Source organism: Aptenodytes patagonicus, chromosome 9 (genome assembly GCF_965638725.1).
Source record: "Aptenodytes patagonicus chromosome 9, bAptPat1.pri.cur, whole genome shotgun sequence".
In the NCBI taxonomy this organism is placed as follows: Eukaryota; Metazoa; Chordata; class Aves; order Sphenisciformes; family Spheniscidae; genus Aptenodytes; species Aptenodytes patagonicus.
Window position 1 is genome coordinate 23,897,776 of NC_134957.1, and position 12,109 is coordinate 23,909,884.

At 48.0% G+C, this 12,109-nt stretch overlaps 1 protein-coding gene across 5 annotated transcripts in view; it reads right to left on the reverse strand.

The window, feature by feature from the left end:
- The window catches only part of VAMP7 (vesicle associated membrane protein 7), a 23,292-nt gene continuing 11,183 nt past the window's right edge, over window positions 1-12,109 (reverse strand). For all 5 annotated transcript variants that reach the window (XM_076347512.1, XM_076347510.1, XM_076347511.1 and 2 more), the window contains exons 3-8: window positions 11,750-11,807; window positions 10,999-11,136; window positions 6,227-6,317; window positions 5,537-5,604; window positions 3,023-3,115; window positions 1-2,313 (exon numbers count right to left, since the gene is read on the reverse strand). In XM_076347512.1, the coding sequence (XP_076203627.1) occupies window positions 2,245-2,313; window positions 3,023-3,115; window positions 5,537-5,604; window positions 6,227-6,317; window positions 10,999-11,136; window positions 11,750-11,807 (517 nt within the window). In that variant the 3' untranslated portion in view covers window positions 1-2,244. The remainder of the gene's footprint in view (window positions 2,314-3,022; window positions 3,116-5,536; window positions 5,605-6,226; window positions 6,318-10,998; window positions 11,137-11,749; window positions 11,808-12,109) is intronic.

The window sequence follows — 12,109 nt, forward strand, 5'->3', positions numbered from 1 at the left end:
AGAGGTTTCACACCTATTTATTTCACAGCAGGACTGCTACCTGCCGTTTCTCCAAGCCTGGAGCTGCAGCGTTACAGAGGGGGTGACCCACCCCCAGGCACACGCTGCTCTCAGAGTAGTTCCTACCCACAGTCTACACCTAGCGCCAGACCCACCTCTCACGATGCTAAAGAACTCTGCGTTCTGTACAGTAATTTTATTTAAATCAAGTTAACTTTGTTTTTACACTAATGCCTCAGTGCATCCTTTAAAAGGGAAGGAAGTATTTTCTTTAAAAAGTATTTGTACATAAGACAACAAATCATAGAAATGAACACAGTAACATCAACAATCCCTAAAACATGCACAATTGTACACTGAACTGTGGGCGGCTGTAAGAGCAGGAGGTAAGAGGAAGGAAATCTTTCTCCAAGCTTTACATTCAATTAACACAAACAGGAACGGATGCCAGCGAGCGCAGTGCTGATCAGACCCACTGACGCTGTCTGGGTATCGAGACCCGATTACCCTTAGTTAAGTTTCAGCCTAGTAGAAGACGAATCCAAATCGGCATCCTAAGTTTACAGGAGAACTCTCCACCTGGCACCTGCTGGAAAGCTCCAAGGTCAGCGTAACGTACACCAGGAAAAGCACGTGCAGGAGCAGCAGTTTCATGTCGCTGCCCGGCCCCTGGCAAGCCTGTGCTGCAGGGCGCAGGGAGCCCGCGGCACCAACCGGGGGCTCGAGTTTAGTCACCAAATTAAGCCTCCCCTTCCCATACCTCGACAGCTTCCACCCACCATGAGAAGCCGCTTCCCTGGGTCAAAAAGATGCAGCTTCCTTCGTGGACCATCTGATGCTTTTATGAGATTTCAGTTGTTTCTATTTCTTCTCTGGGAAACGAGCCTGTAAGATACAAGACAAAGTCCCTACACCCTCACCCAGGCGACAACAGCTTTGGCTCCGGTCAGCCAGGACTGGCCGGACCATTCAGCTGTCCAGCTGGGACAGAAATAACAGCATTCACAGCTCCCAACAGCAGGCAAAGCAGTCCCCGTCCTCTGACGGCAGCACATCATCGGCATACTTGATCCTACATTTGGTTATTAGCCTTGGGTTTGGTTTTGGGGTTTTTTCCCATGTTTTTCTTTTCAGAGGAGTACGTGTTACTACATCCTCTGAAAGAGCCTTTCTTCTTCAGGCCATAGAGAAAGTAACCACCCATCAACCCCAACCTTCTGTCCCTTCTCCGTCCTCGGTTTTTAGCACACACCTTCAGAGTAGAAGCACAAGCAGCAGATACCTGACACCTTACCAAGCCAGATCAACAGATTGGCCCCCAATTTCACCTTAGCAAGTGATAACGTTAGTATTCATTTTAGTCCACCCTCAAAAGAGGAACAGGAGAAATAACATGTGAGAAAGCAGATACATTACTGCAACCTTAACCATACGCAACCATCTCCTTTACTGTGTTGATTTAGCCACAAATTAAGGGGCTAGGGGGGAAGATGAGGAAGAAGTGAGGATGAAGAGGCAGCCATTTCAAAACGCTGAGGTGGCCCAACGCCCTCTCCTACCACCTGCAGAAAGACCTCCAGGAAAAGGGAGATTTCATACAGAAGCAGCACCGCCCACATCTTACAGTGCGTAAAGCCCCAGCCCAAAAGCCTTTCTTTTTGTTACTACCAGGACTGCGCTTGCAACCTCTACGTGCTGAAACCCTACGGACCCACACGAGGCCGGACGTGCAGGGAGAGGCACCTGGGTCTCCAATATTTGTAGAAAGTGGAAATTCACACTACACCCATCTTGTCCCTCCCCCGTTAGTTTGGCGCAGCCCACCCTGAACTACCCTCCAACACCATCCTCATGGGGAGGACGGTTGCTAGCAGTACTGCTCTCCACTTGCACGCTCACATGAAAGTGCAAAGCTACACGGACACACGGGCGAGCATGCACATAACCCTCCAGAGCTGGACGTGCCGCCCACCCAGCCGAGAAGGTTGGAGCTGGGACAGGAAAAGAAACAAAAAAAAATCCCCCTTCAAGTAATTCAAACCAGCCCGTTCTTCAGGTTACAGCTGCACAGAAGCAGTGACCAGCTGGGCCTGTTTGGGGTGATAAGGCAAAAAAGTCTGAAGTCCCGGCGGGATGGAAGAATGAGAAGGTGTCAGTAGTGAAAGATTAAGAGTTATTCTGCAGATTGCTTCTTCACACTCCTGTGATTCTCATCTCCAAGTGACCAGCACCAGCTGCCTCCAGTTACTTCTGCACACAGCTCGGCCACGCAAGCCCACCACAGGCAGCCGATAGAATGATATAGATGATTACCTGGAGAAAGAAAACAGCCACCTCAGGAGAGAATTACACTTCCATCGTTCAGCCAACTGCTGACTTGGCCTGGCAATCAAAACACAAGCTTGGAAACCCCAGGTTATCAAAACCCTAAATAACTTGTCAAATGCCCTACAGGACTTTGTGCCAGTTCCTCTTCCTCCACATCCCTGCAGCAACGTGGGGATGAGAACTGTCCTCCAGCGAAACGCGAACGAGGGCTCAGTGGCGACAAAGTACTTCACACGTCTAACCTGTAAGTACACTTCAGCATCCTCACGTTAGCACTGTTTGCATTTATTACAGGCTGGAGGTACACCGTCACATCGAAAGAAGCTACTTTCAAGTTAAGTATCAAGATAGCAACAGGACTAAGGCCTAAAAAGCTGTTAGAGATAGAGCAGCCATAAACTCAAAACCTTCGCTTCTAACGGAGCTAGCGAGGCAGCCGTCTATGATGGGCACTTAGAAGCTAGACAGCGCTGTCTGGAAAGCTGTTCCTGTTGCCTTGACAGGAAAAGCTGCCTGGCACGATGCTCCTCTCTCCTCACCTCACACAAGACCATTAAAACACCTGTTTTACAGCTAAAACCCTTCCAGGCACAGAGCTGAGTACACGCGGGTCCAAAGACAGTAATATGCTGTCGGTGTTTTCCAGTAGTTAAGTCTGACTTAAGAGCTAAAGGTTATTGTGCTCCATACTTACAATTGATACAATGATGATGACGATGGTAAGCTTGAGGTTCTTCATACACATGGCTCTAGCAAGGTTCCTGCTGGTAGTTTTGAAAGTGACTGACTACAAGAGAAAGTAAAACAACTAATTCATTCCTGAACCTGCTGCAAAGGAAGCTGCATCCCAAGGAGCTAGACGGAGAGGCTTTTCCCAGCTACTACCTCCCCAATAACCCAAACCACTGCAGTTATCTCCTCCAGAGCCACTTAACTCCTGCAGTTACACTAATACAAAACTGAACAGCCATCAAGAGAAAACTCTCCCACGCTACTTCAGGGGCAAGGTGAAGCGTAAGGGTAAGTCCAGAACCAGCTCGGGGTTGTGCCTTCCCACGCTCAGCTTGGGAGAACGAAACACAGAACATCGCCGGGTCCGTAGGCTGCCCACAAGGATTCGTTTACCTTAGAGTACTTCTGGTTGGGTTCTCGTTTGACTTCCAACCTTTTGGGAACTGAAGTGCTCCAAAATATTTGTGGAACTACTGATCTAATCACCAACATATTACCTGCAACTTTATCACTGTAAATACACCTGCTGAAATGAGACAACCCACATTGCTACTCTCGACAGCAGTTCCACAGGGGCTAGACAAGTCCTTCAATGCTAGAACTTTCCTCCAGTATTTGGGCTTGCTGCATTTTATGGAAAGCTTGTGGTCGCCCTGTTCCAAGTCTCCTCCCTGTCCCCTGCAGTTCCACCCATTCAAAACAAGTTTCGGTCACCAAACGAGCTCCAACACCCACCAGGCTGTATTAGCGCAACTATTGTCACACGCCTTCCCCGAGCAGCTCGTGCAAGGACGTGCCTGCCCAGGGAACGGCTGCAGCTCCCAGAAGCAGCCAACTCGGCAGCACACTCTGCTGGTTATTTTCAGGTTTTCCCCACAAACCACCCCCCAACTTTTTCAGAGAAGGCTACGCCAGGCAGAACTGCATCCCTATGAACTGCAATTTTGACTTAAAGCCGATTCCCCCTGCTCAGCCACCACCTGAACTTTGGGACCACTTCTCTTGCCCAGCTGTGCAGTTTCTACCTGTGGGAAGCAGACTGCTGGATACCAGCACACCTCACCTCAGCCCAGACTAGTTCTCCAGAGGACAGGGCTACTCCGACCACCAGCTTCTTCGGACCTCCCTCTCAAAAGGGGGCCCTCGCCACTGCTGCTAGGAGGGTTTATGTACAATATTCTGGTGGTCAAGGCTCATACAGGAGTGATAAAACACAGTCCATTACTCTGAAGTTTGAGAGCTTCAGCCCTGGACCTCCTAGGATACTCGCCATCGGGCTGTAAGACATTCACACTAGAGGCATATCCCATTGCTTTATTTTCTGCATGGTTTCCAAAAACCAGCACTCCCTGGGAGAGCTCGTACATGAATTCAGTCTAATTGCTGAAGGAATTCCAGCCCATTTGTCTAAAGCACTACCTGAGGTTAGACTACTTGCCACCACCTGAGGAAGTGGTGAGGTTTAAACACCTGATAGCTGGAGGACAGTATTCCCTACCGGGTAAGCTCCGGGCATCTCTACTATCTCTCTAAAGCATGAATACTTTTTCCCAGCTCAGAGATGTTTGGATCTCCACAAGCCCCATACAGGAGACACTGGCACTCTGCTGGGTTGGGGAAGCCAGGACTCTGCAGAGGAGGATGCTGAGCCAGGTCTAGGGATTCCCAGAGGAAAGAAGAGCTTCCAGCGTGTACGACACTTTACTAGATAACATAATGCTTTACAATTACATTAAATTTGGGGTTTTCCAGTCTCTTCTCACTTAGAAACACTCCATGAAGCTCCAGAGTCTTTTACAGTCTATTTAGGTGGAACAACTCAGCTTTTCCCCCCACCCCCTCAAAACTCAGCTACACTTTCCCTGTTGGTATACTACTAGAACAACTCTACAAATTAACATGTTTCCAGTTTATCTGCATCAAGCAGCCTGGTCTGAAGTCAGCAAGAGAAGTTTTAATTATGATCTTTAGCTTTCCTATCGCTCCAGACAGAGTGGGTTTTCCCCCCCTTGGGCACAAGGGATGAGGACAAGAAACACCACCGCTTGTGCTGGCAGCGTGTTAGACCGTGCATTGGTTGTAGCAAAGGGGAGCAAGCTGAAGATGGTTCTTTAACAGGATGGGGCAGCTGGTCCTTGGGAGCAGAGCATTTGGTCAGCAGTGCAGCCTAGTATTTAGCAGACACTCACAAATCCCACCAGTACCGGCAGGACACAGAACAGAGGTGCACGGGATCCCTTCATTCTCTTAAAGGAGCTGCAAGGCTGGGATGCAGCTTGTGAAACAGCTGTAAGGAAGGGGGGAAATAAGGCAGGACTTGTGTCTGACGCAGGGAAGGATTACCTGTACATCTAGATGCTTCAGTGTCTGTTTAAAAGTGGCTCTAGATGCTGGTCTTCACCTCCACTGCTCCCTGATGAGCACAATTGATGCAGTAACACTATTTCCCCATTTCTAAGTTCTTCCCCAGACTTACCGAATCCACAAGATTCTCCGTTTTATCGATCAGCAACTCCAGCTTCTCTCCTCTTTGTGCCACAAGGTCTGGAGAAAGAGACAAAAATCCAAATTTGTAGGTGGAATCCCAGAGCAAAAAGCTGCTTCCAATACCCAAGCCCAACTGCAAGCCAGGGGCTCTTGGCAGTAGCTTATTAGGCATCGAGTAGTTCTCAGCCTTTCAGAGACTGCCAGGCAACAGTACTTCAGGAACAGTCTCACATCACACAGGCTACGTTTTGGGACTGACCTGACTCAATTTTGGTCAATTCCAGATCCAACCCTCTATTTTAAGTGGTCAGACTTGTCAAAACCCAAACCAGAGTCTGACACGAGAAAAAACGTAAGCTACCAAGGAGCATCTTCCTCACAGCGGCTGCAGGAAAGTCAGAGTGACAAACAGACCAAACCCAGAGCATGCTTCACCCCATCACAAGCTGCGCAAGTTCATCTCAAACAGCGCTCCTCACGCCCACGTGCCGCCCTCAACCAAGTTCAACGCAAGTAACAGCTTGCAAACTCTGAGCTTCCCCCAGCCCCTTCTTCATCGGTTCCTTCTGTCAAGAGAGGCCACCCCACCATCAGCTTCACCCTCGGTAACTCTCCCTGCGGGACTGCCATTCTGGCCCAGAGGAACTCTGCACGCGTGGCACTGAGGGAAGCCAGATACCTATGTTTCGAACCATGATTCCTTTAAGTTCATCAATTTGAGCTTGCGTCTCTGCCACCTGGTCAGTGCCCTTGCTCTCCGAGTGGTATTTCTGTAACAAATGAATAGTCAGTGAAAGCAGGGACCCTCAGCGTTGCACTTCAGTTCCTTAAGACAAAAAAAGGAAACTCCTGGTCACTACAGAACAGCACAGACATAAACCTGAGTTTTCAAATTACCCGAGATAAGGGGGTGGTAGACCAAAATCTGACTCTCTCAGCCGCTTACAGATCACACGTGCCCATCTGCTCCTGCGCTGCAGGAGCTGCAAGGCAGCCAGGTGCCTGCAACTTCCAGAGTGCCCAGAAGTAACAGCCCCCTTTGAAAGTCTAAGCAACTGGCAGCAAGGAAGGAAAGTTAAGAGAAGACTCCGTGAGATATGGTTTACTAAATGCCTGGGCTACTATTGGTGGTCCCACTCCCACACATCATTTCTGAACTATTTATGAAGGCAACACGCTTTCATGACCTCCTCTACTTATCTCTAGAACATGTCAAGAGAGCCCTGCAATTTCACAAGCAAGACAGCACACAGCCATCTCTGCAGGTGAGCACCAGAGGGAGTTCCAGCAAAGATGAGGAGGGCCTGTGAACTGGAAACACCGCACCAGGAGGTGCTGAAGACGGCCAGTTTGAGTTGCCTAACTGCTCTTCCTGCAGAGAGGATACGAGCAGCCAGGAGCCAGCCTGCTGTGTACTAGACCCACCTAGGGAGGACTTCGCACGCCACTTCCTAGCTACAGTCTGGCACTTGCCGACAGCTTTGCTGATACTGAATCCCTCCAGTGTATGACAGCAAGTGGAAAAAGCATGCACTAGATACCCCAGTGGCGTGCTCAGCGTCTGTATGGAGCAAGCTCACCTGCTACTTTGTCAGATACCTACAGAAGCAACACTCCGTCCTGTGGCCTCACAGAAGAAAGCCAAAAAACACGATACGTTGCTAACCTGCGCACCATTCCTGCCATCCCTCCCCCTTAATTCTCTTCCCTTCAGAAGTGATTAGGACTTCACTCAAAGACTGTTCTTCAGGTTTTGGGATCACAAGTGAACCTTTGGTGACTGCATGGTTCAGGCTGGTAGGTGAGAGAAGCGCTAGCCAACATCCCCAGGTTAAAAGGAGTCTCACAGTGTCTGCAGAATCAAAGGAGGGAAACTGAGGTGAAGTCAGCATTGGATAACTAAGTTCTGCTATTCCTGGATTGATTTTAAGTCACTGCTCTCATCACAGGTCCTTTGCAGTCAAGCATTGCTAGCCACAGCTCCTACTATCCCACTCCCTTTAAGTCACCTTCACCCAGGGAAACAGGGCTCTCTAGCAAAACTCACAGATAAACCGTTGTTTTCCCCTAAGCTTGTAGCCATTGCACTCCCATCTGAAGACCTTCACGAAGCATCTCTGCTTTCATAAGAGACCATCTAAGGAGACTGACAGCAGAGGCCAGGACTAGATCACGGTTGCTCTACTTCATGACCACCCACATGGCTACTTAAACCCCAATTTTCTTCTGAATAAGTGTTCGATTTGCATTCATTTCTGACAACGTGGGAAGCAAGAGTCTCTAACACTAACAGAATTCACATACTCAGGTCATAATTAATGGTTATAGCACTGAATGCAACAGCTCCTTTGAACCTTTTCCTCAGAGGTTAGCTTTTTAGGAGAAGGTGCAGAACTGGCACGCTATCAAAGCTGGTCACTGGTTTTACTGGAAGCATAGCCTCCCTTTTCAGTATTATCTGTGCGCTACACTTGAGTTGTAGCACGATCTCTGAACTGCTAGATGAACTCTTCCTCCACCCTCGGCCTCACACTAGTTAAACTTCTTAAGTTACAGGAATCACCTAGATAACAGTCCTGCTCTTGCACTACATGCAATGTTTGATCAGTAGGGCTCTCGTCTCAGCAAGTTCTAGAGCCATTTTGCAGGAAGAGCTTTCCATCATCGCTTAACTTCTATTAGTTGATGCCTGGATTTCTATCAATATGCAAAAGCTAAGGTAGGCAGCTCCTCTCATGCTTTAGAGAAATGGAAAGGCTGGGATTTTTAGAGGAATATCAACACCATGGCTCTGAAGACCGCCTGGCTCTTCCGATAAGGCAATTCATTAAGCTTATTCCAGCCATGAACAGCTTACGATTTGATGAGTCATGTGGAGACTGAAACTACATGAAGTGATATCAAAGCCCGGTGGAGAAGAAAAACTCAGTCCTATCACACACAGGAAGTTAATTAATTTATCATGCACAATGCACTGGGCCCTTCTGGAGCCACACTGGCATTATTATTCATTGTTCTCTATCTGCTGCATAAGGCAAAGAACAGTTTCTGCAATGAACTATGTGCAACTCTACGTGCTCCAAATCACCTCCGCTCGTCACTGAGGGCACCAACACAAACGGCTCCTTTCACAAACTCCAATACAAACTTCAGGCAGCAACAGTGCAAGCGCAAATTCTCACTTAACCGTCACCCACCTCAGAGTCGGGGCTTCACCCTGCACCTCAACATGCAACGATTACTGCTGGAGAGTGTTATAAAGCTTGCCCAGTTCCTACACTTACAGGCAAGAGCTATGCTCATGGGTCACCAGCAAAGGACCTCTCCTCCCACACCTGTAATATCACCAAACCTGGCACTTCCAGTAGATCAGAAGGACAAAAGCCAAGCCCTTCACAGAGAACAACAGCAGCACTAACATGCTCACCAGCCACAGCAGAGCAAATCGACAGCCTCCTACTCCACGTGTACAGCACCCGTTGTAGTTGCCCCAGATACAGACTGTACAAGCTCTGAAAGCCAATATTCCAAGGACACCTTATCTAACCCTAAACCAACATTGCTCAGGTTACAAAGTTATTTGTAGTCAATTAAGGACTCTTAAGAATCTTCAACAGAAGATTCAGAACACTTTCCTTGTAGACCACAGCCTGAGGTTTTGTGCACTAATAAGGCTATTGATCATATGAGTCACAGGGCAGTTATTTATTCCTTCTCTATTTTCCATCTGACTTCATTCATTTAATTTGACATTACATCTAGCAACAGTCCTGTGCTTTCCCCGGGCCTGTTTTCTCTGCAGGTGCTGGAAGTATACTTCTGCAGACCAACCAACAGGGAGAAGTGCGAACTGCAACGTTCCCACTACATTAACAGCTCATATTTTTAAGAGCTGTTAAAAAGCTCTCTGCTTTTTCTCCTCCTCTCCCCCACCCCCCGAAGCAGGGCAAAGTGTTGCTTGCAGACCCAGGTTACACATCAAGTCAACACTGCACTGAGAAAAAGTGCTCTGTGAAATGCATCTCATTCTATAGAGGGCTGAACGGAAACGCAAACACTACGCTGTGCACTTAAATACTTCAGAAGCTATACCCATATACTGCTGTGAATAAAATACATAAAGCAATGCAACTATTTCAAATCTCTCCTGTCTGGCAGCTGTGGGCTTTGCCACACCTCAAACACAATACACAGCAAGCAAAGCACTTTTGTGAAATGGGATGGTAGCATCAAGGCTGTATCAGATTCCCGTGGTAAGCAAAATAAGCACGTAACTCCTCTGCGCTTCAAGAGGGAAGCAGATTCCAGCCCAACCTTTCCCTTCAGAGTCCAAGAACAGACCCAAAGTAGCTAGAATAGAGTCTTCCGAAACCTGGAAATTTCTTAAAAAGGAGATTGACAGTGTTCTGTATGTGCCCTAACAACATTCAGAACTCGGCTTTAGTTGAGCTGTCAACAGGGCCACTAAAATCAGACAGCACAAGCCAGAACACATCAGAACAGTGGTGCCGTGCCGTCCAGTTCCAGCAACTGAAAGCAACACACTGCGTTGCCAGTGGGAAAGCTAGGACAGACTGCTCCCTTCTCACACCGCAGGAGAGGGGTGCCACTACAATCCCACCAGGACATCAGGCTGTGCCGGTATCAGGTAACCACTAGAGCAGTGGGCAAGAAGGTATCTTACACTGCAGGCAGCTCCCTGACAGCAGCTTTCCGCACTGCAGCTCAGCTTGCAGCACCGCACCGTACCAAGGCTCCCTGTCCCACAGCCCTCCACGTGCTGTTGTTCAGTGCCTGCATAGACCCTGCTGACATGGGCTTCATCTTCCTTCCAGACTGGAATCATACTGGTGGAGCAACTCATCTTGCAAAGACTACAGTGCCTACAGTCCCTAGACTTGGAATCCAGCATCGTCTAAACACTGCTACAGCCTCAGCTGAAAAGTGCAAGTTGAGGGCAAAATAGATACTCCCCTCACTTCTGTAACACCCTCACACTTTTAGTTTTGGGGTTGGAAGGGTCCAAGGCAAATCTCAGCTCAGAGAAGTGAGAGGCAGTTAGGGCTTACTGGATACTCAAGTTCTGATGTTCAGTTTAACAGAAACGGAGTAACATGCGTTTGTCTTGCTCTCAGTGACAGCGATGTTAGCTTGCACTGGATGGTCAACTGGAACTAGGTTTGACATTTCAAACGTCACCATCAAGATCTAATCGCCAGTGCAGCTACCTGGTACAAACAGTTAATGCATCACTATTAACCCCAACACATTTTTACCACCGAAGTAGCGAAGCAACCCAGCTGCAGGGTAAGCGTGGGGAGAACAGCCAGCTCCCCTGGCTTTATACCCAGATTCAGCATGGCGCTTCAGTTCCAAGTGAGAAAATACAAGGAGAATTTCTGGGGAGAAGTTTAGCTTGTTAGGGAAATCCCATTTAGCAACAGATCTCACCAGCTGTGCAGCTAAGACGCTTGAGAACTCGCTGTTCATTGCATAGGGAAGGGCTGTCTGTGCTCTTGAGCCATATGTGGTCTGAAACCTCTTCTTGATTTCATTCAGGAAGTTGAAGGCTCTGGATCGTTCAAAGTCCTGGAAGGAAGAGAGCAGACCGCGTCCAGAGCTGCGTCAAGTCAGGAATAACGAAGTGTACGGGGCAAGTAGCCAGTTGTAGAGAAACTGTAATCATCAGTCCTTAACAGGCACGCTGCACATAACACTATGGGATTCGACTGGTCATCCTGGGGTTTGAATAGCAGCCAGATTTCAGCCTCGGCTTCCTGGACATTGGTGGGCAGACTTTACTGGGGTATCCATAGTTCTAACTCCGTGCCTGGTACCTTTTTCCAGTGAGGGAGAAGTTTTTGCTTTGACACTTCCAGAATTGAGGAGTATTACGCGTATTTCACTGACAATTAAAGGCTAGCCCCTACATCTAGATTCTACTGCATTGGGGCTGCTAAGAGAGAAACTAGGCAAAACCAAGAACTTAAGCTCAAAACTAACTGTTCACGTGCATTTGAGTTCCAGGCTTACACTTCAAAGCTGTAACTGATGTGAATGAGAACACAAGGAGTAGCTCCAATGGGAAAAAAAGGCACCTCAGATTAGCACCCGCTATGGATTTTCTTTGACATACAGATACAAAAAAAGCCAAAACCTGCAGAGAGCCTGTCTGTGCAATAGCTGTAACCAAAATACTTACATCATCTGTAATGCAGAGGTATATAATCCTGTCTTGGCAGATGTAATGAAACAGATAACTGCAGAGAAGAAAAGAGGAAAAAAAAAGGTCATTTGGAGCTGCCACAGGACTAATCTTCTAGAAGACACTACTGCCTGCAGGGCCTTCAAAGGCTGGAGAAGTAGAGGAGCAAATTCGTTACTCTACAGGAAACCACACAGATGCCAACATATCCCAGCCATCTTTGTTGAGGTAAGCGTCTCCATTCCTATAAGCAACAATGAATTAGAAACGACCTACATGTTAAAGAATCACTGGCCTCACATACCTCACAGCACTCCATGCTTAGCAAAAACTTTGTGGGACACCTAGTTGCCAAAC